Raw genomic sequence first — 27,695 nt, forward strand, 5'->3', positions numbered from 1 at the left:
CATAACGTGGAAGCCAATTTGAAAGATTGTTACTGGGAAAAGATCGCTGTGTTGAATGATTTGTAATGCCCGACCGATCCTCTTTCTCGTTGCTTACAAAAAAAAAGCAATTCTGTGGATAATAAACATCTTTCAATTCTCAGCAAAATTTCCATACAGATCAAGTGTTTAGCTGCATGTAAGAAAAGAGCATTTTTGTTGTATGATGCATAAAGTTTGATCAATATCCTTGCCATCTTTATCCATGAACAGGCCGACACTAAGTGAAAACAAGTGATAGAAATGTAGAGTATCCATGTTACTCCACTGTTGCTCGGTGGCAACCTGATAGCTTCTAAAATTAGAACACTGGATACATCAACTATTGACTAAAATTATGTGCTTTTGTTTTTTATTCAGTTTTATAGCAGCTTATCACAACAGCAGAACATGATGCAGGATTATATAAGAACTGCCACTTATCAAAGGGCAATACTCCAGAATCACGTTGATTTTAAGGATAAGGTAAGTGTTCATAAGGTTGAGTTGGGCAGGACTTAACCTCTTCATTATTATGTGATAGCATTTAACCCCTCAGTTTTCTCAATCCTTAATTTACTTTCAAATTGTAATCGATTCCAATAGCAAATGAGCATAGTCTCCACTAAAAGTCGTCTTCTGCAAATTTGCTGCTTCAGAGAATTAAGTTTTTCATGTTAAACTCTTTAAGGGCCTGTCCCACTTTCACGACCTCGGCCGAGTTTGCCCTTGACTCATACTCACAGCATGGTCGTAGGAGGTCGTAGGTAGGTCGTAGCAGGCCGTGATGGCCGTGTCGTAGCAGGTCGTAGGTACTCGTGGCATCAAGTAGGTCAGGGCGTTTTTCTAGCATGATGAAAAATGTCTACAAGTAAAAAAGGTCGTGAATTGGGTCGTGAAAGTGGGACAGGCCCTTTATTATAAAACTCTTGTCGTCTAAATTGCAACAATTCGTAGCACTTAAAGAATGGCCACAAGCATTCGGGTTGACTGAGATCTTAATGTGCATTTGGATTTCCAAAAATTGAGACGTCTATACATCAATTTCATCATTAAAAGGCTGGAACAATAATTGTTTAACGTAACCAACAAAAAGGCAGGCTTAGCTGAGCTCCAGGTGAATGCCCATGGCTACACCTTTAATTTGAAAAGAGAGGTTATTGAGGGTGAGGTCAAGAGAGTTTTAGTAGAGGGAAACTGATTGGGCCGCCAATAAATCAAGTTTGCTCGAGGGATGATATGAGAAAAGAGGTGAAGTGCAAAGTTGGGGACGGTGATAATGAGAAACGCAAAATTAATTTTGTAATGATGGAAATGAGAGCAACACTTTGATAATCAAGAAACTTTGGAGATTCTATTTTATCCAATAATCCAATCAAGAACTGGCCAACCATTCTCCATAAGGATTAATATGTTAAAAAAAAATGATGCCAATCTGTTACACAAAGTAACATAAAAATGTATCTCTCCATAATACCCATGAACGTTATATACCATTTTACTCTGCTGCTGAAAATTGATTCTAGTGAGCAACATGAAATGGAAAATTAGGAATAGCAACACAGCTACCTGCATGTGGTATGTTTAATGCTTCTAAGCCAGATGCATTTGTAAGCATCCATTCCTTCATGTAAAGGTTTATTCATGCTAACTAATAATATTGGTAAAAGTACACAATTTTAATTGTATTTTTTAATTGCAAGTTATCTAACTAAGTCATTTGGTGGCACCATAACAAGTCTCCCCAACTGGAAGCTGCATTGGTGCAATTGCAATGTTTGGGGGGGTGGTCTATCATAATTTATTGCAAAAACTCACAATTTAATCTTAGAACGTCCACTAATTGGCTGGTCTCAATATTTGGGGTTGGAGGCCCACTGCCTGTCCCTGAAGGACCTGTTCACATTGCATTAACTTGTGTAAAGGGCGCTTGGAGCTTATTTTGCGCACAAGCATTTCCTGTGACTAAAGTTTAGCACAATTGGGATAAATAAAGGTTTTGACTTTATTCTTGTTGTTTAAAGGTTGTTCTTGATGTTGGTTGTGGCTCTGGAATCCTTTCATTTTTTGCCGTTCAAGCAGGAGCACGGAAGGTCTATGCTGTGGAAGCCAGCACGATGTCAAAATATGCAGAGGTACTACACAGATACACTAAATGGATTACTTATTAACTAACACATGTACTCTTAACTTCTAATGATTTAACTGCTATTTGTAATGGCCATTGAAAGACAGATTAACTTGCAATGGATTTGTAAAATTGTAAATTGAATTTTTCTACAGATTCCTTTGCACAGGCTAACTTGAAAATATGAATCAAGAGGTTATGAACTCAATGCCAAGTCTTGGCTTGAGCACACTTATTTTGGATAGGATATTAAACAATAGCACTGCCTTCCTGTTCAGGTAAATGTAAGGAAAATATTGGCATAGCAGAACAAGGAATCTGGTTGGTTTCTTTCAATGAAGATACAATCACCTCTGAAGTGGTGCGATGCTGGTGCCAATGTTACATATATAAAACTAGTAATTTCATTTGAATAGCTAGTTTTTTCTTAAATTTGTCAAAGATGACAAATGTGCCATATAAATGCACTTGAATAAGCCTACAGTATAAAGGACCTTTTTCCTGTGCTGATGTGTTCTGTTTTGTTGCTTGCATATAAATGGAAAAGCTTGTCCAGAGTCAAGCGGAAATGCAGATAACCTGTACTTAATAAAAATGACTGATGAGCTCCTTGAGAAGGATCAGATGTGTATCTTCATATGTATTTGCAGCCACTACAGTAAACCGTCACTATAATGGACCACGCAGGGGGGGGGGGGTGACACACGGTGTCCCATGGTTCGATCCTGGCCATTGGCGCTCCCTGCAACAGCATGGTTTTTCCAAAGGGTGCCGGGTTTGCACCTGCGTTGCAGAGATGTGCAGGTTTGTAGTTTGGTTGGCTTCTGTGGGTGACTGGTGGAGCTGCTGCTCACAGCGCTGGGGGCCCGGGTTCGATCCGGGCCTCGAGTGCTTCCTGTGGCCTCATGGGTTTCCTCCGGAAGCTCCGGAGGGCGCTGGTGCTATCCTTCACGCAGTTGTGTGTGGGGTGCAGATTCTGCGCCAGGGCGCCATGGGGGTGTGGGCCCGCGCAGTCACAGGGGGGACCCAGGATCAGACCCAGGCCCGGGTCTCTGTCGCTGCGGGGCAGCAGCTCGTGAAGGAAATGTGAGCTGCAGGTCTGCATGTCTTTGTTATGGCGGGGCGAAGAGGGGGAAACCCACGCTGTCACAATGTCTTTGTCTTTGTAATGAGAAACAAGTCCGTGAAACAACAAACTTGGTCTACAACAGATTTGGTCTGCTATAACCAAAATCCATTATAAAGAGGTCTATTACATAGAAACATAGAACATAGAAAATAGGTGCACGCGGAGGCAATTCGGCCCTTCGAGCCTGCACCGCCATTCAATATGATCATGGCTGATCATCCAACTCAGTACCCTGACCCTAAAACAAGGGTTTACTGTATTGGAGAAGGAAATTTGATTTAAAATGTTTGACTCATCCACATGGTTCATCTGAAAGTTTCCTCTCTGCAGTGGGCAGGGGGAATCTTTACAAAATTTGTTTGGAGTGTTGTGGTTCCCCAAGGGTTATCATTTGTCATAGTTTGGCATTATATTTTGCTGTATTACAGCATTATTCAAGGAGAGGGCAGGAATGTCCATTGGATGAAATTGGAGTTCGCACTGGACATTGATGTCAAAACTCAAAAATTAATCCATTGAAGTACACTGATTAAAGCTTTGCTGTGCATGTTACATTATGTTGAAGCAATAGAAAAGATTAGCGATGGGAATGCAGTACTTGTCATCCATCTCTGGAACTCTCTGCCACAGAGGGTAGTTGAGGCCAGTTCATTGGCTATATTTAAGAGGGAGTTAGATGTGGCCCTTGTGGCTAAAGGGATCAGGGGGTATGGAGAGAGGGCAGGTACAGGATACTGAGTTGGATGATCAGCCATGATCATATTGAATGGCGGTGCAGGCTCGAAGGGCCGAATGGCCTACTCCTGCACCTAATTTCTATGTTTCTATGTTTCTATATGTATTTTCAGAAGGAATATGAAAATCCTATGTAAAAAGCTGGTTAGCAAAGTTTAAGAATCATGGAATGAAGAGATCATTGGCAGTGTGGATTGAAGAAAAAAAGCCTCAAGAACAGAAAGCGGTCTCATGACAGTTGGTTGTTTTTCAGACTGGAGCACATTGGGCAATGCTGGGATTACCGCCATTTAAAACAAAAACTGGGTGTTACAGCTAGTCCTTGAAAGAAGTCTGAGACTAATGCCCAGCTTCACTCTCGTGAACACATTTTGTTTCATAACTGTCCCCATAATGCAAAGTGAGTCAACCGGAGTGGATCAGTGTTGGCTAAGCAGCTACTGTTCTTTAATTGTGTTCATGCCTATCACCAAATGGCAAGTGCTGAAGAAGCTTAATGCTGTTGAAAGAGCCTGGAAATACTGAACAGGAAGGGAAGGACATAACGTCTAATGAATATGTTTTGGAATTGTCTGTTCTGTGACAGTCAGCCTTCAATTTCAGTCAATTGCATTTCTCTTAGATCATATATCCTGCTCTTTTCATTTCATTCATGTTTGCATCTATCTTGTGCATATTGTTTATAAATACTTGGGTTATTCTTTGTTTAGATGTCAGGGCTCATGGAAGACATTACCTCATTAAGATGGGATTACTAATTAGCCACAGGATAAAATAAATCAAATGTGTTATGGGAAGATGATAGATGGCCGCAGATGGGTCAACAGATAAAGTCAAAGCAGATAAAGAAAGAGCTGTTAGAGCATTGGCAATGTACAAGGAGGGCAATGAGAGTTGATGGTATCAAGTGGGTAGACAGGATCTTGCTGCCAAAACTGCATGGTATAAATACTGTCATCAGTGTCTTCAAGTCCCATTTTCCTCAGACGTTCTGCGACATGAAACCTGCCGTCAAATGTTTACTCCATTCCCTGTCATGTATCCCACTGTTTGGGATTTGAAGAGGAAGAGAAAAACAGGATTTGGTAGAGTACGACAACAATAGAAGATGAGAGAGAACTGGAATTTTTTCTTAAATAATCTCCAATTTTTTTTAAATTCTAATACCACGTCCTTAACACCAAAGAAGTAAGATAAATGTATTACTGGTTTTCATGTCATACAGAGGAAATTAATATTTTACAGTCTCCAGGCTACAATTTTCCACCAGGTGTTGCCAGCCACTTGCTGAATCTAAATCTAACCACTCTCTCCATACAGTGTGTTAGAGGTTGCTGTATGTCACAGGGCAGCCTTTCCAATACTTGCACCGTAAAAGTGTAAACTACTCAGTTGTGATTTAATTTCACACAGTACAGGGTTTTGACCTGATAAATCAACAGAATTGGAATGTTTTACACTCTCTCTGCCCACCAGAGTAATGACTTAATTCACTGGCTTTGTGAAGACCAGTTGTTGGGAAATGGCATAGCTTCATATAAACATTCATGAGTGGATGATGATTTATCCTAAAGTACCTGAATGGAACCTGGATATTTCACAAACAGGGTTCTAGTAGAAAGGGTATTAATGCAAGTATGACATTTTTGTAATTTTATTGAACTATGGTCAATGTTGGGAGAAAATCAGTCCCATGTATGCTGCAAGTTAAAGTTACATTCTTCAGTGACTTTTGTTTAGTGAAGAAGGGATTTGCTTTCCAGATTAGAGTTTGAAAATGCAGCAGTTTATCTTGGATTGCAAAGAAAACTTTCAAATTATTAATGTTGACTTTCAATTGGTAATCAGATGTCAGCGATGGCCTGAGCAAAATACAAACTGCGGAAGGAACTCAGCGGCTCAGGTAGCATCCGTGGAAGAAAATGGACAACTAATTTTTCAGGTCAAGTCCGTCCTTCAAGATGGGCAGCATCTGCCCAGTTTCCTCCACGGCTGCTGCCTGGCTCAAGAGTTCCTTCGGCAGCTTGTATTTTGCTCAAGATTCAGCCTCTGCAGTCTCTTGTGTCTCCAATGGCGTCACTGTGAACAATTCTGACTCATCTACTAGCCGGCAACAGCTTATATTTATTTTCTGACTACCTTTATTCCCATGTTCTTTTTTCTTTGACTGAAAGTGCTGCTTGAACGGATCGCTACGATGATTCATTCCATGAATAAAAGAGCCAAATAATCCAGGACAAAACTTATGCAAGCATGTGAATAAACAGGAAAGGGAGACATGGGAGGATTAATTTGAGGCCCTAAAGAGACATTCTCGCATTGAATGACTGACATAAAACAATCAAGCCTTTTCTGAACTAGGTCTAATGTGAGTGAAGTTAAGAACATGTCTTCAACTAAAAGTAAAGGAATATGATAGAATTATTACGAAAACAAACTGCAGGGGCTCTGCTGTCAGAGCAGTGCAATTAGTTTTGTTGCTTGGCTCCTTCCCTGTGGTGATGCAAATTTTGTTTCTCATTCTGATCCAATTTTGTTATGAAAATCATGTTTGTCAGGAAGAGAATTGCTGATCAAAACCTCTTGCTCTGTGTTGAGGTTTTTTTTAACCCATCGTCTTTTGCCATTATCTTAAATTTGTGTCTAGTCTTAACACCTCTGCCATTTGAAACTATTTGTTTTCAATTACTTTTAACATTTTTACTCAAGAGAGAATAATCCTAGCTACTTCAATCAGTTTATTCAAATTATGTAAAATTTCTAAAGATGTAAATCTGGGGGGAGAAACACCAGAAAATGCTAGAAATACACAGCAGGTTAGGCAGGATCTGCGGAAAGAGAAGCGATTAACATTTCAGGATTCGGACCTTTTGTCAGAACTGGGAAAGAGATAATGTAGGTATTTTTTAAGGTGCAGAGAAGGTGACAATAGAGTATGATTAGGCCCATTGGATTTTGCGATGGTTAATGAGTGATTATGCTGTTTTATTTACATTGTGTTGCTGATGCCAGGGCTGTAGGAAATGTCCCCAGTAACTTAGACATCAGTCACTGAAGTAAACATGCAGATACAACAGGCGGTGAAGAAAGCAAATTGCATGATAGCCTTCATAATGAGAGGATTTGAGTATAGGAGCAAGGAGGTCCTACTGGGTACAGGCCCTGGTAAGACTGCACCTGGAGTATTGTGTGCAGTTTTGGTCTCCTAATATGAGGAAGGACATTATTGCTATTGAGGGAGTGCAACGTAGGTTCACTGGGTTAATTCCCGGGATGGCGGGCCTGACATATGATGAAAGAATGGGTCGACTGGGTTTGTATTCACTGGAATTTAGAAGGATGAAAAGGGATCTTATAGAAACATATAACATTGTTGAGGGATTGGACAGGCTAGATCCAGGGAAAATGCTCCCCATGTTGGGGGACCAGGGGTCACAGTTTAAAAATAAGGGGTAGGCCATTTAGGACTGGGATGAGGAAAAACCTTTTCCCCTAAAGATTTGTGAATTTGTGGAATATGCCGAATGGCCAACTATTTTCTATGTGTAGGAAAGAACTGCAGATGCTGGTTTAAATCGAAGGTAGACACAAATGCTGGAGTAACTCAGCGGGACAGACAGCATCTCGGGAGAGAAGGAATGGTTGATGTTTTGGATCGAGACCCTTCTTCGGACTGATGTCTGGTGTGGGCGGGACAGAGATGGAATGTAGTCGGAGACAGTCAGACTGGTGGGAAAACTGGGAAGGGGTGAGGGGGCAGAGAGAGAGGGAAAACAAGGGTTATTTAAAGTTAGAGAAGTCAATGTTCATACCGCTGGTGTGTAAGCTACCCAAGTGAAATATGAGGTGCTGCTCCTCCAATTTGCGCTGGATCTCAGGGTCAATGAAGGCGGCCCAGGACAGAAAGATCAGATTGGGAATGGGAAGGGGAGTTAAAATGCTGAGCCACCGGGAGATCAGGTAGGTTAAGGCGGATTGAGCGGACGTGTACAGTGAAACAATCGCCGAGTCGATGTACAGAAGATGACACCTGGAAGAGCAGATACAGTAGATGAGGTTGGAAGAGGTGTTTCTATGTTAGACTACCAACGGAGCAAGAAAACCTTAGCTAATATCACAGATGGATAACTTGCAGCTGAAGTGGCCAGCTCTAATGCAGATGTGGAAAGCTAGTCTGTGCCTGGCATAGAGAATTTGATATTGAGTCTGGAAGGCTACAACTTGCCAGATGAAAGATGAGATGTCATCCTTCAAGCTAGCTTTGCACCTTGTTGCAACAGTGCAGGAGGCTATTGACAGGATGGAGTGAGATGGAGAGTTAATGACAGGTAACAGGTAGTTCAGTGTCACTCCCTAGGTTTCAATGCAGGTGATCCACAAACCAAACATCCAACCTGTGTCAGGGTTTCTCCAATATACAGGAGGCCACATTGTGAACAAGAAGTGTATTACATTTAATTGGAGGACATGCAAGTGAAGCATGCCACCTGTGGCTAAACAAGTATGATCTGTTTCCACTCAGCTATCTTTCAAGAAAGGTCCTACTAAGATCAATGGAACATATTTTGAAAGTGGAATGTAACACACAGCAGTTGCATCACGTGCTTATTTAACCCGATGATGAAATTTAGAAAACATAGAAAATAGGTGCAGGAGTGGGCCATTTGGCCCTTCGAGCCATTCAATATGATCATGGCTGATCATCCCCACATTCGGGTTTTATCCCCATATCCTTTGATTCCCTTAGCCCTAAGAGCTAAACCTAACTCTCTCTTGAAAACTGATGTGGACAATTGTTATCCTGTGTGCAAATTGTTCAGAACCAGGGCTATTTTTTGATGGATGTTCTTTACCCAGGGAATAGGTGACTTTCTGGAATGTGATTCTGGTTGCTACAGTGACTACTGACTCAAACCTTTAGAAAAAAGTAATATCAGGCTGGGTAGCGTATTGCTGCTGCCCTGTAGCTCCAACAATCTGGGTTCAAACCTCACCTCTGGTGCTAACTTTGTGGATCTGACAGGGGTTTCCATGTTCTCGCATGTCGAAAGACATGCAGGTTGGTAGGTTAATTGGTCTCGGTAAATTTTCCCTTGTATATAGGGGAGGAGTGTTAGAATTTGAGAGGAGTTGATGAAACAATAAATTTGGATTAGTGCAGGATACGTGCACCACTGTGCTCCTGGTAGACCTGCCGGAATCTGGGGTTCGATCCTGACTTCAGGTGCTGTCTGTGTGGAGTTTGCATATCTTCCCTGTGACCACGTGGGTTTCCTCTGAGTGTTGTGGTTTCCTCCCACATCCCAAAGATGTGTAGGTTTGTAAATTGTCCCCAGTGTGTCTGGAGTGGATGCAAAAGTGGGATAACATGGAATTAGTGTGAACAGATAGTCGGTAGGCCAGAGGGCATGTTTCTATGTTGTGTCTTTCATTTCAATCAATTCAATGCACCAGTATAAAGTAACCAATTAATTTTGCTCATTCATTCTTCTCTGCTGCTAATTCATTTTATAACTATAATATGTTTTGACCCATAAGAAGCCAGAATGTTTGTGATATATCTGTGCTAAGATCTTGCTTTTTGTTTATACCTTCAGATTCTAGTGAAAAGTAACAATCTTTCAGAACGGATAATGATCCTGGAAGGGAAAATTGAGGAAATAACTATTCCTGAGAAAGTGGACATCATTATTTCAGAACCTATGGGATATTTGTTATTTCATGAGAGGATGCTCGAAAGCTACCTGCATGCAAAAAAATGGTTGAAGCCAAATGGTAGGTCAACATATGTAGAAGTATACAACTTGTCGTCAGACTGTTTACAAGACTGTCTCGGATGAGGTTTGAGATCAGTGGCTATGACATTAGTGCCAATGATATTGCGAGTTGAATAATCAAAAGAATTTGGCTCTTTTAAACATGAAAATTGATTGTTTGCACATCATGGAGCAAAACAGCAATACTTTGGAGGGTGGTTTTAATATTTTTTGTAGCTGTGGATATATGTTGAATTGAATTGAATTCCTTTATTGTCTGAACGAAATTTTGTGCCTGCAGTCATACATACAATAATACAATAATAAACAACACTAAACACAAATTAACATCCACCACAGTGAGTCCTCCAAGCATCTCCTCACTGTGGTGGAGGCAAAAATCTTAGGGCTGCAGTCTCTCTTCCCTCCTCTTCTCCCTCTGCGCTGAGGCGATTCCCCACCGGGCGATGGCACAAACAGTCCCGCGGCTCACCGAACCCCGCAAACGGGCCGGCTCAAACGGGCCGGCCCGGGGTGATCGAAGCTGCTGCCCTCCAGTCCAGCGGACGCAGCCGCTGGCCCGCGGCTGAACCCCGGACTCAGGTCACCGCCGCCAGAACGCCGTCCCAGCCACCGGAGCACCGTTCCAGCCCCGAGCCGGATCGCCCTCACGTGAGTGCCGTTCCTCCCTCGAGCTGGGCCACTCCGACGGGAGCGCCGTTCCACCTCAGGCTGGGCCGCTCCGACAGGAGCGCCACTGCCCCTCACGGGAGAGTCTCAGCCCCGCGCCAGGCCGCCCTCTCGGGAGCGTCACAGCCCCTCACGGGAGCGCCGTTCCAGCCCCGAGCTGGCCGCCCTCACGGGAGCGAGTACAGGGTGAGTCCTGACTGGCTCTGCCTCCGGAGTCTCGAGGTCGCCAGCTCCGCCATTAGGCCTCAGCGCAGACGGAGGCAGAGAAGGGGGATACGACAAAAAAGTCGTATTCCCCCGAAGGGAGAGACAGCAAACCCCGTTTCAACCCCCCCCCCCCCCACATAAACACAACCTAAAAAAACCAAAAACTTAACTAGACAAAACGAAAAAAACCAACACAAAAAAGTAAAGACAAACGGACTGCAGGCGAGCCGCAGCCGTTCACCAGCGCCGCCACTTCCGGGTCTGTAATTTGACAACCCCTGAAGGCATTAAGAGCTCTGAAATCTTGCCAGGTAAACTGGCTGCAAAGCTTACGCTGTTTTGTCACAATAGCTATCTTTTTAATGGTTGAGAAGAAATAAGCCTAATGATTTCTTTACCCATCAGCCATTTGTGTGCATTCCTTAGGAAAGACATAATAACAAAGTTGTGTATGGTTTTATATAATCTGACATTTCTAGTTTCAAAACAATTGAGGTCACCATATTTTATTTCACTTAGGACCCTTGCAGCGGGTAGCAACGGGTAAACTTTAAGTATTGGCTTCATTAAGGCAATCTCACAGATGAAAATAGAATATTTTAACCAATGACAATCTCAGAGTCCATTCTTTAAAAAGGAATCAGTCTGAAGATGTCATTTCCTGCAGAACTAAAAGGATTGTGCTTCATCAAAGGCAAACTTGCTTTTCTTTATATAAAAAAATAGAACTTATGACCTGCTGTGGCACTGGAGCTCCGTAATAGTACCCATGACATTTTATTAACGGCCAAGGAGAAAAGCCAAGCAACCTGCTCATTCATGAGAAGGCATCAGAGGAATCAGATGTTCTGTTTTCCCATACCTTCATGCCTTAGTGAAAACAATGAAAATGTTAGCCATCCCTTTAAAGTAAGGCACTATTTATTATTTATCACTATTATAGCCCTGTTTAAGATGGCGTGTTTATCCCACTGCTGTGTATGTTTTCTTAGGGATGATGTTTCCTACTTTTGGTGATGTTCATCTAGCTCCATTTTCTGATGAGCAGCTTTACATGGAACACTACACGAGGGCAAATTTCTGGTATGTCCTCAAGAGACTATGGCAATGCTTGGTATCACCATCTGTAAACCTTTTGGGTACGACTTGTGTTCTAAGCAACATAGGCAGGTTATTTCTTTATCAGTGGATTATCAGAGAAATGAAATATGTTTTGTCTTAATTTATCCCACCCAAAATCATTATGTAATGATCTTGGAAGATAAGATGCAGTTATTGTTCATTTGATGTGTGTCCTCAGCAGGTTTCTCGGTATCACAATACCACAGTGCATTTTGTTTATTTGTTTGGAGACACCAGAGGCTGCAAATGCTGGAATCTTGAGCAAAAGACACTGCTGGAGGAACTCAGCGGGTCAGGTAGCATCTCTGGAGGGAATGAACAGACAATGTCTCGATTCAGGGTCCTCAATGGATAGTACGCAGAAGGTTTCCAACCCAAAATATCATCTGTCCATTTCCCTCCACAGTTGCTGTCTGACCCACAAAGTACCTCCTTGTGCACAACAGGCGTATATGGCACCAAGGCATCAAGCAACAATACTATGCCATTGCAAGCATAGTGTGAAGACCAAGACTTGTTTGTACTCGTTAGAATTTAGAAGATTGAGAGGGGATCTTATAGAAACTTACAAAATTCTTAAGGGGTTGGACAGGCTAGATGCAGGAAGATTATTCCCGATGTTGGGGAAGTCCAGAACAAGGGGTTACAGTTTAAGGATAAGGGGGAAATCTTTTAGGACCGAGATGAGGAAAACATTTTCACACAGAGAGAGTGGTGAATCTCTGGAATTCTCTGCCACAGAAGGTAGTTGAGGCCAGTTCATTGGCTATATTTAAGAGGGAGTTAGATGTGGCCCTTGTGGCTAAAGGGATCAGGGGGTATGGAGAGAAGGCAGGTACGGAATACTGAGTTGGATGATCAGCCATGATCATATTGAATGGCGGTGCAGGCTCGAAGGGCTGAATGGCCTATTCTTGCACCTAATTTCTATGTTTCTAAGACGAGCATTCCCAATGTAGAGACTAGAGAGCAATGATAACGGTTCCAGATGAAGGAAAAATAATAAAAGAAGATGAATATGGAGAGGGACAGAGAGTAAGAAGTAAGACTATAGAAGGAGCGAGAGGATGGGAAGGAACTGCAGAAAATGACCAGTTGGTGCATGGCATATAAACAGAAAATGCGGCAAACACTCAGCAGCTTAGGAACCAGGAACAGAGTTAATATTTTAGGTATTTAACAGATGGGAATGGCTGGTGCATTTTTTAGGAGAAATTGATTCCTTTTTACAAGTGTGAGAAAGGGAAATTACTTCTTGGTGGGAGAAGAGGACAGTAAACTATTTTGTACACAAAGGTGATGGTGCTGGTTACAGCTGGAACAGAGGAGGCTGGAGGCATGGTGGCTGTTTTAAAATGGTGGAGGACAATGCTAGAAATTGGATTAGTAATCATGATGATGGGAATACGTTTGTTTTTTTCCAAATCCTATTCTGTAGAAAGTTGATTATTCCTTTATGCAGGAGAAAGCCGAGTTAGTGCTCAGATTGTGGGAATTGAGGGGTGAACAAACAAGGGTGACTGGTGGTGGTATTTTTCATAAGTAAAAGACGAGTTTTCATGACCTTCATGAATAGTTTAGAAACAGATTGGTAGGTGAGTATTTAGGTCACAATTTTGTTTAATAGATTATTAACAGGCCTGCATCAAACACCGTCTGATACGTGACAGTAAGAAATAAATTATCTAAAAACTATTTCTTCTGTTTATGTTGGCAACACTACTAAACACTACTAAAGATGTAAAAGAGTGAAGCAGGGTAAATGATCCATTTCAGGAATTCAGTTTCTTTCTGAACAGAGCATGGTAGGCTCCACATCACTTGTTTCCACTGGAGCAGAAATTTCCAGCATTGCAAATATTCCAAATAAGCTTTTCATCTCCTTTTGACTGACATTGTACGCATTTAATGCTTGAACCTCACACCATTCCTCAGGGTCGTAAATAACTCAGTTTCATTTGTATCATCCGCAAGCCCAAGATATCCTTGGGATTTAGATTATCATCTTTAAACAGAATTTTGTGAAACTATATCCCGCATGTGAGAGGCCAGCTAAAATTATTTATAGGAGATTACTAAAGATGCTGATATCTCTTCCTATCTCAAAAGTCCAATATCCATGTGATAACAGTGCAAACATTTTTTCATTGTCTTTTATGGGGGGGGAAAATGTAAACGAGGCTGACGACTCACTTCATCCGTATTACTTTATCGTGCACAGGCAAAATCTCTAGAAATCATTATCGAGGACTAAGTTGTGAATAAACAGGCATGTATAAGTGATATTAAACACATTCTGATGTCTCTTTGTGCAAAGGTTGATAAAATGTTTTTTAAATTTCAAACCACGTCTCACAGGCATCATCTCAGGAAGTTTAGTTCAGACATATAGTTCGGAAACAAGCTCTTCGGCCTACCGAGTCCGTACCGACCAGCGATCTCTGCACGTTAACACTATCCTACACACACTAGGGACAATTTAAACGTACACCAAGCCAATTAACCTACATACCTGTACGTCTTTGGAGTGGGAGGAAACCGAAGATCTCGGAGAAAACCCACGCGGTCACATGGAGAACGTACACACTCCATACAGACAGCACCCATAGTCGGGATCAAACTCTGGTCTCTGGCACTGTATGCGCTGAAGGCAGCAACTCTACCGCTCTACCGCAGCGCCACCGTGGCCGCCCAGTGGACAATGTAAAACGGAGTCATGGAGAAATTGCAATTACATTTTTTTTTAAGTCATCAGTCCCGGTGATCTCAGTCATTCTTTCTGAAATCTTTGTTTTGGCAGTAGATGTGGAAAAAAAAGTACCTACAATAATCATCCACCAAACCTCTGACAATCAATCTGAACAATGGACAAAAAAATCCCTTCAATTGGTTAAACAAATAAATAATCTTATACAACAACACATTCATAGGAAGCTCTTATCAGGCACAACACATAATGTACAGTGAATAATGTTTGGAAAACAGTTAATGCCATAATTTAAGTTTATCTGAATGACTTAATGCATTAATGTTTTGTGAGTCTAAAGTCAGATTATGTAAATGTTTTGGAAGAAACTTTAAACTTGATTTTAATATTTTATGTTAGGCACTGATTGTTAGCAGATGTGGTTGTGCTATGCAGCTTGACATTGCTTTGAAAGATTCTCTGTGAAGCATGAAGCAAGTGGTGAAATGATTTCAAACTGCCTAAATGAAGGTTTGTTTGTCTACCCGACTGGCAGAAAGTTGTATTTTAAAATGAAGAAGATTAGGTGTCTGAGGGAGAACCAGGAAAGAAATTGCGAACAAAAGTTAAACATAATGTGAAATCATCTTTTTGTATTATTGAACTCAGCAAACCTCATGAGCATTGAGTATGAAAGATTAGGTTGGATTTGTAGTTAGTCATGGGGAACAGTACCAAAGTTAGGATAGTATTGGTTCTGCACAGGGTGCTTTGGGGTTGTTAGAACCCTTCTAAAAGGAAGGACCTGCATGGTTTTTCAACTTTGAAGGGAAGTATTTCAAAGGTACCTTTAAAATAGTGACCTATCGTCTTTACCAGCAACAACGGTTTCAGAAATTCCAAAGCCGCCTCACGTGATAATGCTGATGTTGGAGGGATGAAGGACAGGCCTCAAGACATTTCTTCACAGATAATTATTTTCTGGAGGTGGTTATGCTTGGACTCTGGACCCACTCTCAAAAGAAGATCACGTGGAGATAGGAAAAATGGCATTTTGAGCAAATGGGACTAAATCGCTGAATAGTTGGTTGTCTTGTCACAAACATTTTGCACAGCTTTGCAGTGCCTGTGGCATTTCCTGTTACTTCATTACCAAACACGAATGCTGTTTGCTGAGCTGCTATTTAAGGTTTGACCCAAAATCTGGTTCAATTCAGTTGTGAAAATATCTTAAAATGGCTTTTTGTAAGGCATGTCTTTATTATAATACCTCAACAAGATATCTCAGGCATCCCTCAGTGCCTGAGTGAATGCTTGTACTCACTGATTTAATTGCAGTTATTGAAATATTTTCTTTAATCTATTGATCTTCCTTCACTCCAGGTACCAGCAGTGTTTCCATGGGATTAATCTGACAGGTCTTTGCAGGGCTGCTATGGATGAGTACTTCAGGCAGCCAATTGTAGTAAGTGTCACTGTCAATCTCTACGAACAGTATGAATGCCAGAGATTTTTAATGCCAAACCCTAAGGACTGATATTTCTTTTAAACAAAGTTGGGAAAAATTGTGGAGAGTTTTTGGCTGAAGAGTGAAATAAGATTTCCTGTTGGAAAACATAGAATCAGTCGTTGACCAAATTGAACATGCGAGGGATCAAAGTTATTGATCCCTGGATCCTGATTCAGAAAGTAACTCCCACTAGTTTGATCTGATGCCTGAATTCGTGCTACCTGCTCTCATTAATGATTTTTGATGTGTAGCCAAAGCCAGGCCGTGACGTAGAGTGCTCCAACCTGTCAGCACAAGCATCAGTTGTGTAAGTCGTTTGCACAATTTCAAAGCAACCTGTACTCCTTGAAGTCAGCCTGAACGTAATAAAAGAGTGGTAGAGCAGGCGCTTTAAATCATTAGTCCTGGACTTAACAGTGTGGAAACAGGCTCTTCGGCCCAACTTGCCCACACCGGCCGGCTACACTAGTCCCATTGATATTTGGTCCATATCCCTCCACACCTGTCCTATCCATCTACCTGTCTAACTGTTTCATAAATGTTGGGATAGTCCCATCCTCAACTATCTCTTCTGGCAGCTTGTTCCATACACCCACCACCCTTTGTGTGAAAAAGTTACCCCCCAGATTCCTATTACATTTTTTCCCATTCACCTTAAACCTGTCCTCTGGTTCTCGATTCACCTACTCTGGGCAAGAGTCTGTGCATCGATTGTAGAGACTGTGCATTCTGTGAGGGTGTTGGTTTGCTGAAAAAGTGACACAGCAGGGGTGTTGGTTTGCTGAAAAAGTGACACAGCAGGGGGAGCCCCAGTGTTGATTTCGGTGATTCTATCCATGCTGAAAGAGAACTTTAGAAACCTTCTCACACTTAAAATGATTATCAGCCATGAAACATGCATATTTCCTGGATACCTTTGATGTAGTCACAACACGGTTCTGTCCAAGTGCACATTTTCTGGCATTTGATTTGCACTGGAGCATATATTTTCACAGTACATGCTGCCCTTTTATTTTCCCAAACCGAAAAGCTAAAACCGTTATTTTCCATTTCAACATTGTAAACTTCAGATCCAAACCCAGGTTACTACTGTACGGCTGAACACTTAAACAAATTTGCTTAAATGTTAAAGTTTGGACAAATTGACTTTATGAACTTGGTAGAAGGCGGGGATAATTTGGGTGCCTTCTCATGAGCTTAAAACCCCGGCAACTATTTGAATAAATATCAGGCCATCGGCTTAACATGTTTAAAATTTCCTGTCATAGGTGGCCGCCGACCTTGATGTAGTCATTCCGGGATGGCAACGGTCTGTCAAGTACACTCCGTGAATTTCCGCGAATGGAAGCTAAAGAAGGCATGATTTGCTGGTATCCCAGCGCTGCGACCAAAGATCCTATAGCGGAGCTCCTCTAGGATCTTTGGCTGCGACGCCGCCGACTCCCGACATGAGTCCGGCCGCGGGCCGCGCTGGATTTGGAGCGCCTCGCATGAGCTACAACTGGCGCCGCCCGCGGCCGGACGGAGCCCCCAGCTCCGCAGTTAGTGTTTAGGTACTTTTTTCCTTCACCCCTACACCACCACCACCACATAAAATTCCAAACTAACTAAAATTAATGATTGATATTAAGGCAGCTGGAAGACTTTTCAATAATAATGATCTGCTAAAGTTAAAAAAAATGTGCACATCCGACAAGTATTGGACGCAAGGCTTTCGATAAAAGGTTGTGCACCTGTAATTGTTAAAATTAATGATTGATATTAATCAATGGAAATTAATAATAATGATTGCTAAAGTTAAGAAAAATGTGCACAAAGTATTGGATGCATGAGACTGAGTTACGAGGTTGAGGCAATAGAATGAATTGATTCCTTTCTCACAGGTGATGTCAATCGAAGGTGCTTTCCATATTTTGCATCCTTTGTCAACATTTAATGTTAGACAATAGGTGCAGGAGTAGGCCATTCGGCTGTTTGAGCCAGCACCGCCATTCAATGTGATAATGGATGATCATCCACAATCAGTACCCCGTTCTTGCCTTCTCCCCATATCCCCTGACTCTGCTACCTTTTAGCTCTCTCTTAAAAGTATCCAGAGAACCGGCCTCCACCGCCCTCTGAGGCAGAGAATTAGATGCAGCGTTGTGCTCCTTTTACCTTGTCTTGCCATTCTTAATGGTAGGTAATTGGCCTGTAGATAGACACAAAATGATGGAGTAACTCAGCGGGACTGGCAGCATCTCTGGAGAGGAGTGCTGCCTGTCCCGCTGAGTTACTCCAGCATTTTGTCTTATCTTCGATTTAAACCAGCATCTGCAGTTGCTTCCTACACGTAATTGATCTGTATCTGTACGAGTGAGATTATCAGTTTAAAACCAGCTTTAAACCTTTTTGTTCTATATGCACCTAGAGTGGTAGAGTCATAGAGTGATACAGTGTGGAAACAAAACTTCGACCCAACTTGCCCACACCGGCCAACATGTCCCAGCTACACGTCCCACCCGCCTGCATTTGGTGCATATCCCTCCAAGCCTGTCAGATCCATGTAATGCATACCAGGAATTAAGTTTAAGATGCAATTTCAGAAAGAAAGATGCCCAGGGTCATTTTATACTTCTCCAATCGATAGCCTTGCTCATCAGATAAGTCTCGCTAAAATTGTGCCAAAGTCACAAAAGACTTTCAAACCTGTTCGTAAATAGTCAGAAAATCACATGCACAATCCAAACAAATTTTTGATATTTCCTACACGGGCCCGAGTACCTAACATGAAAAGGCCGTTTGGCTTTTGGCATGCTTGCTTCCATCAGTCAAGGGATTAAATGCAAGATTTGGGGTGTCATTTTACAACTATAAGGTTGGTGAGATCACTCTTACGGTGTAGTGCGCTTTTCTGGTCGTCGAGCAATAGAAAGGATGTGACTAAGCTGGAGAGGATGCAGCAAAGGTTCACAGGCATGTTGCCAGATGCAGCGGACGCAAGTTGTAAAGAGAGACTGAATGACCTTAGAGACATCCATGATCTGGATGATGGTGTGGTAAATTGAATTAGTAAGTATGCAGATGATACTAAGGTAGGTGGTGTTGTGGATAATGAAGTAGATTTTCAAAGTCTACAGAGAGATTTAGACCATTTGGAAGAGTGGGCTGAAAGATGGCAGATGGAGTTTAATGCTGATAAGTGTGAGGTGCTACATCTTGGCAGGACAAATCAAAATAGGACGTACATGGTAAATGGTAGTGAATTGAGGAATGCAGTTGAACAGAGGGATCTAGGAATAACTGTGCATAGTTCCTTGAAGGTGGAATCTCATGTAGCTAGGGTGGTAAAGATAGCTTTTGGTGAGCTGGCCTTTATAAATCAGAGCATTGAGTATAGAAGTTGAGATGTAATGTTAAAATTGTACAAGGCATTGGTGAGGCCAATTCTGGAGTATGGTGTTCAATTTTGGTCGCCAAATTATAGGAAAAATGTCAACAAAATAGAGAGATTACATAGGAGATTTACAAGAATGCTACAGAGAAAGGTTGGACGTGGATAAGCTTTTTCCATTGAGAGTAGGGAAGATTCAAACAAGAGGACATGATTTGAGAATTAAGGGACAAACGTTTAGGGGCAACATGAGGGGGAACTTCTTTACTCAGAGAGTGGTAGCTGTGTGGAATGTGCTTCCAATGGAAGTGGTGAAGGCAGGTTTGTTTTTATCATTTAAAAATAAATTGGATAGGTATATGGACAGGAAAGGAATGGAGGGTTATGGTCTGAGTTCAGATAGATGGGACTAGGTGGGAGTAAGTGTTCGGCACGGGCTAGAAGAGCCAAGATGGCCTGTTTCCGTGCTGTAATTGTTATATGGTTATTATAATAGGCTGGGTGTTTTCCTGGAGCACGGGAGACGGAGGGGTTACCTTACAGAGGTAAATAACATCATGAGGGGCATAAACCTTTTCCCATGGTAGGGGAACATTTTCACACAGAAGATGGTGGGTATGTGGAATGAGCTGCAGGAAAACATGTGTAACATGACAACAAATGTCCTTTATTTGGATAGAGAGATATGGGCTAAATGCAGGCAAAGGGGACTAGCTTGGGGAGGAAGTTTGGATGGTATAGATGAGTTGGGTCAAAGGTCCTGTTTCCATGCTGGATAACTATACGAGTGTCTATGAAAGGTCAACAGATTGACAATAAACTACTTTCGATACTAGCACTGATAATGATCTTTAAATTTGCCAATGTAGAATGGAGATCCCCTTTACCTTCCGAATTCTTCAATCTGGGCAAGTCCATGGCTTGGCATTTTGGTTTGATGTGGCATTTGTTGGTTCACAGTAAGTATATTTTAGTTTTCACATCTCCCATTTTATTCCCTTTGTGCTTGCATATATTCTCCATCTTTTTTTGTGAATTAATCTTCAAAGTTCTCTCTTAATACCTATAGAGTTTTGTATTTACATTGCCTCTTCAGAAAAACAACACCGGCTGCTTAAGGGGCACGAGCAATAGTTTCAGGTTTTACAGAGATTCCTAATAAGAAGGCAAAGGAATTTTGTGAACTTGGGTTACGAGGAGAACCAAAACATAGCCATTGATCATAGAGCAAGACGGTGCAGTGGATGGAGCACGGGTATAGTTGCAGGTGGAAAAGAGCAAAACCACCTGGATCAGAGGAATATTAATTTCCTGTAAACATTGGAGAATTGGAAGAGATTAGGGACTATGGTGGAGCAGAAAATGAAGGCATTTGAGCACTAAAATGAGAATTCCAAGTCTCTGCAGTTAGGTCAAGATTAGTTGGAGGTACTGCATAAACATGACTTGGTGAGATATAAGATACGGGGTGAGGAGTTGTGTACAAGGTAAAATCTCTTGTAGAAGTCCAGAAGAGCAATGAAATAGTCATGGTTGAAAGGAAAAAGTCCTAGATGAGTATCACACCTCTACAATACACAATACAATTTATTTGTCACTTGAACCTCATAGAGGCTCAAATGAAATGTTGTTTCTGCAGTCATACACACAAGAAAAAAAGACCCAAGACACAACACAATTTACACAGACATCCATCGCAGCGCATCTCCTCCTCGCTGTGATGGAAGGCAAAAAAAACTTATCTCTCCCCTGCACTCCCCATTCCCCTCCCGATGTCAGAGTCAAAGCCCCCGGCGGGTGATGGCAATTGTCCCGCGGCCATTAACGCCGCGCCGGGTGATGCAAGGCCACGCTCCGGGTCTTGTTGGAGCCCCCGGCGGGCGCTAGCAAAGTCCCACAGCCGTTGAAGCCGCGCCGGGCGGTGATGCAAGGCCCCGCTCCAGGCACTCCTCGACCCCGCGACTCGGGCGGGTGAAGTCGCCATTGCGGAAGCCCCGAAAAGCGGTCTCCCAGCAGGGACCCGCGGGCTCCCGGTGTCACTGTCCACCGGACCTGCGGTAAGCCTCCGAATCCCCGGGGTCGGGTCGCAGCAGCGCGCCACCACCGCTCCACCCGCTCCGAACTCGGCCAGCTCTACGATGGTGAGTAGGTCCGCAGCTCCGCGACTGGAGCCCTAGGTCGTTCATGCTGGAGGCCGCTCCACGTTGCAGCCCCAATGACAACGGAGACCCGACAGGGAAAAGGTCGGGTTCTCCGTGCAGGGGATGAAAGCATTTGAGCACTAAAAGATTTTAACACACGCACGCACGCTCACACTCACACTCACACCCCCCACACACACACACACACACACACACACACACACACACACACACACACACACACCCACACACACACACACACACACACACAAACACCATCAAAAAAAAATAAAAACTACATTAAAACGGGACAAAAAATATCAAAAAGACAGACGGACTGCAGAGGCTGCTGCGACGTGAGTCGCGCCGCCCACCGGAACTCTAGGTAGACAGGTAGTGAGTGTGTGTAGAGTCTTGAAGCCCAGATCAGTATCAAATTGAATGCTGAAATTGTGAGCAGTCTAGATCAGTCTGAAAAACAAAAATTGCCATTGAGAGTGCAGTGTTTGTGGCTGGGGAAGAAGTCACTGCCCAGAGTAAAACTGGTTATTGAACTGACTACATGAAATCATATGGGTATTTGAAAATAATTGGTGCAGTGATGGAACAGAGTTTTTGCATTGTTATTTGGACTTCATGTCTGTGAAATTTTCTTATTCGTTCAGGAGATGTGACAGTGAGTGGAAATGTCAATTTTCACAGTCCATGGTTGTAGGTGTAGGGTGAGAAGACATTTCCGGATATGCTGTTGGTATAATCACCAGCTAATTGTGAAATCAAGCAAGGACAATTCCACCGTTTTGGATGACAGGAAAGCATTTGGGAAGACGATGAAGCAAAGATTGCAGATACAAAAAAGGATAAAGATCACTAATCATTTGTTATTTTGATGAGGAGAATTTTAATATTGCGGCTTGTATGAAAATCTTATTAGGGTTTCAGATATGTAATTACAGAAAAGATGGCAACACATTTAAGAGTTGATACTGTGATGCTGAGTGCAATCTTTTCTATTTACTTTGTGGTAAAGTTTTGCCCTTTATGTATATTCATTAATGCAAAGCACAACCTGGGGTGTAGAATGTTTACTTACAATTTAACTATGGAGCTGAGAGACATTGCCCGTCCTCTTCTTTAATAATCTGTCATTGGATATGAGCCGACATACACTTCAGATGCACTTAATTGACTATGAAACCGAATGGAATGCCTGGTCAAAAAGCACTTTATGCATGAACATTTTAAAAGTATTTTAAGCAGCTTAAATGAAATGTTATTTCCACCTCGCATTTGCATTTTTTTTCCTTTTTACTCCTATCTCCTTTAAAATCTGTGAGAGAAACTATAATCCAAAGATTAGAGAGAATTGAAAGAAAGATTGATGTATTCCCCTTCCATCACTTTCTCCAGTGCTCTCCGTCACTTCTGATAGCTCCACACAATGCCAACACTCACGGCTCATCAATTTTCTCTAGTATTTCACTTTATTTTCATTCTCTGTATAGAAATTACAACACACAAACCAATCGGCCAAACAAATTAAAGAAACATGCTAGCTCTTCACAGAAGTTCTTTACTCACAGCCCGTAATATCTTTCTCAAACTTGCTCCATTAGTTTTCTCCACTATCACTGTATCAAATTAAATCTATGTTCAGATTTGTGATTTAATGTATTTTCAAAAAATCCAAAATACTGTCTCTTTCAGAAAAACTATTTGGCTATCAACTTCTCCCACTGAACCTTTGACACACTGGTACCAGGTGCGCTGTCTCCTACAGACCCCGCTGTTTGCTAAAGAAGGCGAGACGTTCTCAGGGAAAGTTTTACTTGTGGCAAATAAACGGTGAGACATAAAATGCACTAGATTGTAATGGCCTTGATGTGTCTTATCGCTATTTGGTATAGACAGAATTAAAGATGAACGAGTAACAAATAGAAAAGGTGGATCTCCTAGATGGAAGATAGGGAAAAATGCACCATATTCAGCTTAAATGTGACTCAGTTTAGTCTGAAAAATAGAAAATTGCATTGAAGCCCAAGCTTGCCGGATGTGATTTACAAGTGGGCCTGTAAATGGACAAGGATTCTTCCCATCTGACACAGGCTGCTTAGTATGCAAATTTGGACTGCTGGTTTACTTTTCATTTACATAGTGCTGAAAGAGTTGCATGAAACATTACCACAGCACATAGTTTGTCTTCCCATGTACGCTGGCAACATGTTCTACCACAGAAGTATCAGTGTTGATGTATCTGTCTCCAAATTATCTGCCACCCTGTGAAGGATAAATTATCTCCCATCAATAGTAAGGAGGATATGAGCCATTGTCTCCTGTCCTCACCACAAACCCATTCCAAATCTATCAATTCTATTGAAAGCTGGAGTAACTCAGCGGGTCAGACAGCATCTCTGGAGAAAAGGAATAGGTGGTATTTCGGATCAAGACCCTTCTTCAGACTGAGAGTCAGGGAAAGGGATTCTATCTCCCTCTGACAACTGAATCAGACTGCTCATAAACGTGAAGGTCTTTTTTGACCACAAAGATCGCTTTTGGCATGAGACATCTTCACCATTTTTGCATTGTATTACTACACGACCCCCACATTTGAAAAACTGGTAAATAACCTGACTGAATATTCACCCATCCATGTTGATGCTTCATCAGCTGAACGAGAGAAATGAACACTCCTTTAAATCACTTCTATTGACAGCAGTGCCAGAGATCACCTTGGATCTTATCTGCCCAGATGAAAATGACAATTTATGTTTTTTAAATCAACTGTGATATACAATATTCCAAGATGGCGGCGCCCTGGTTGGCTGCGGCTGCATTGACTCTCGTCGGGGATAGTGATAAGTTTTCTAAGGTCCGGTTCCATAACTTGCAGCGGGCAGGCTGCAAGTTAATGTACGATCGTGGGGCACTACTGAGATATGGACGCACCTGGAACTTTTAACTATTAACTGATTTTGGAGAGTAAAATGCAACGAAATTTCGTTCAATGTGCACTGTGTCTAGGTGTATATCTGAATGACAATAAAGTTTTCATTCATTCATTCATTCATCAATCACTAAATCTTGCACTGTGCCCCGCAGAATTACGTGCAGTCTCTTGATTATATGAATGTAAGCAACTTCTGTACCTTGCTTTACAAAATAGAAGAAACACTTTTAATTGCACACATAGTTTGTTCAGTGTTCTCACTTGAGAAATGAGTGTGAAACAATTCTTCCGCATTTGTGTTATTATTGTTAAGAATTGACATGGGGTTTATTTAATTTTAATTAATTTTGAAGGTATTGATTTTTGATTAGTACGGGTGTCAGGGGTTAAAGGGAGGGCAGAAGAATGGGGTTAGGAGGGAGAGATGGATCAGCCATGATTGAATGGCGGAGTATACTTGATGGGCCGAATGGCCTAATCTTGCTCCTATCACCTATACCCTTGTTAAAAGAACACTCACTTTTTTTGACATAACTGCATTTTTAACATATTTTTGACTAGAGTGAACGTTGTCATGGTTCTTTAACATTGGGTAAAGGCAGTGAATGTGAGCTACTTTCTCTGGGTACAAACTACACATATTCCCACCTGTGCTTCAGTCCCCATTTCCCAATCCGAGCCATGTTCTGACCCTGACCTCTGGCAATGCTTCTTGGTTCCACTCCAAATCCATTCCCCAACTCCTGACTAATGTTTGGCCACTGACCTGGTCTCATAGCAAACTGCATCTCATCTGCTCGCCTGATCATGTTTTTGAGCACACTTCTGTTGTGATCCCACTGTCAGAGGAGTAGGAGTGTACCCAGCCACTTGCTGTGGGTGGATGACTAACATAGAAGCAGGTGTGTCACTAGCTAACTGGGTTTGAGCATAGTATGTACATAGCCGTTCAGTGCAATGGTCGTTCAATCTATGGGAAGAAATTAGCCATCATTATCATACTGATTAATAACCAAATCAAGTTATCCTTTTTTGCGAAATGTGACTGATGTCAGAAGAGTCATTGGATAAACCTTAAGGAAAGTTTATGATAGGGTTTATGTTGCACAACCTGCCAAACTAACAGTGCCAATAAAAACTAAGGTGACAAAAAATGCAGCCTTTTCTTTAATGATAAATTATTTTGCAATAGATTCCACATCCAAATATCTCAACTCCATCATCATGAAGAGATTGAACTATCTGTATGAAGAACTATTGGTATCTTTAGACATAGATCAGTAATAACTCGATGTGCAATGTGATCATGAGTAGGTCTACTAAGGAGATGAGACGACAGTTAAAAGGTTCATATAAAAACGTATTGCTATCAGTTTAGTTTAGAGATACAGCGCAGAAACAGGCCCTTTGGGCCACCGAGTCCACACCGACCAGAGATTCTGGTACATTAGCACTATCCTACACACTTTTACATTCTTTACCAAAGCCAATTCACCTACAAACCTGTGCGTCTTTGAAGTGTGGGAGGAAACCGGAGCACCCGAGGAAAACCCACGCGATCACAGGGAGAATGTACAAATTCCGCACAGACAGCACTCGTAGTCAGGATCGAACTTGGGTCGTTGGCCCTGTAAGGCAGCAACTCTACCGCTGCGCCACTGTGCTGCCCAGTTGTATATTTCCATCAATGTCCAGGCTCTAATAAATTGATCAGGGAAAATAAGTTTGTTTTACTTGGGTCTTCCTCTGCCTTCACATTGCAGGCAAAGTTACGATATTCATATTATGGCGATGGTAGACCAGACAGGCTTCAAGTCTGGGAACCTACTGGACTTAAAGAATCCTTTCTTCAGGTAAGGCATTCAGTTCTGTACCTTTGTTAAATTGCTATAGTCCAAATTGATAGTATTCATCAGTATTACTGCACTATAAAGCAGTGCTGCTTGAACATGATTTGATATGCACAGTAATGCTTTGTGAAGATATAGGAGATATCTTTGGGAAGATATAGTCATAAATACAATATTTTGAATTTTAATGAATCAATGGTTAATGATCCTTGTATTGTGATAGAATTAGCCAGTAAACATTCAAACATACAAGAATGATATTAATCATTACTCATTTTCTTTTCTACTTTTTCTCTCATAACTAATGTTTATATTCTGATGCATCACCTGTGCTCAGCTGTTCGTTGGCTTCACGCATGCAGATGTTTTCCCCCTCCCTTTCCATCTCCATCTCTCTGAAGAAGGTATTAGATTCGACAACCTTTAGTCTGAAAACTCTTCCTGAGATCTGATGCCTTTGGAGTGTAAATTGTATCAGAAAGCCTCCAAGGAAAGATGTGGGTCTAAGTCCTGCTCCAAAGATGGGAACCTGCTGGACTGATATGTGAAGAAGAAAAGATTAGTGAAGAAAAATGTAGGTCCCTTACAGTCAGAAACAGGTACATTTATAATGGGAAACCAGCAAATGGCAGACCAGTTAAACGAGTACTTTGGTTCTGTCTTCACTAAGGAAGACACAAACAATCTCCCAGAAATACCAGAGGACTGAGGATCTAGAGGGAGGGAGGAACTGAAGGGAATCCACATTAGTCAGGAAATTGTGTTAGATAAACTGTTGGGACTGAAGGCAGATAAATCCCCAGGGCATGGAGATCTGCATCCCAGTGTACTCAAGGAAGTGGCCCTAGAAATCGTAGATGCATTGGTAATCATTTTCCAATGTTCTATAGAATCAGTTCCTGTGGAGTGGAGGGTAGCCAATGTAACCCCATTTTTTAAGAAAGAAGGGAGAGAGAAAATGGGGAATTATAGACCAGTTAGCCTTACAACGGTAGTGGGGACAATGCTTGAGTCGATTATTAAAGATGTAATAGCAGCACATTTGGATGGGATTGGTCAAAGTCAGCATGAATTTTTGAAAGGGAAATCATGCTTGATTAATCAGGATTTTTTTAAGGATGTAACAAGTAGAACGGATAAGGGAGATCCAGTGGATGTGGTGTATCTGGACTTTCAAAAAGCCTTTGACACGGTCCAACACAAGAAATTTGTGTGCAAAATTAGAGCACATGGTATTGGGGGTAGGGTATTGACATGGATAGAGAACTGGTTGACAGACAGAAAGCAAAGGGTAGGAATTAACGGGTCCTTTTCAGAATGGCAGGCAGTGACTAGTGAGGTGTTGCAAGTCTCATTGCTGGGACCCCAGATATTTGCAATATATATTAATGATTTAAACGAGA

The 27,695-nt window shown here is 41.9% G+C and overlaps 1 protein-coding gene across 1 annotated transcript in view; it reads left to right on the top strand.

The window, feature by feature from the left end:
• Positions 1 to 26,299, top strand: part of carm1l (coactivator-associated arginine methyltransferase 1, like) — a 77,212-nt gene extending 50,913 nt beyond the window's left edge. The window contains 8 exon segments of the mRNA XM_055632802.1: positions 400 to 504; positions 2,043 to 2,153; positions 9,608 to 9,785; positions 11,656 to 11,746; positions 15,855 to 15,965; positions 20,191 to 20,313; positions 23,203 to 23,340; positions 26,206 to 26,299. Of these exon segments, the coding sequence (XP_055488777.1) occupies positions 400 to 504; positions 2,043 to 2,153; positions 9,608 to 9,785; positions 11,656 to 11,746; positions 15,855 to 15,965; positions 20,191 to 20,313; positions 23,203 to 23,340; positions 26,206 to 26,299 (951 nt within the window).
• Positions 26,300 to 27,695: the final 1,396 nt, after the last annotated feature.

This window comes from Leucoraja erinacea, chromosome 3 (genome assembly GCF_028641065.1).
Source record: "Leucoraja erinacea ecotype New England chromosome 3, Leri_hhj_1, whole genome shotgun sequence".
NCBI classification, from domain to species: Eukaryota; Metazoa; Chordata; class Chondrichthyes; order Rajiformes; family Rajidae; genus Leucoraja; species Leucoraja erinaceus.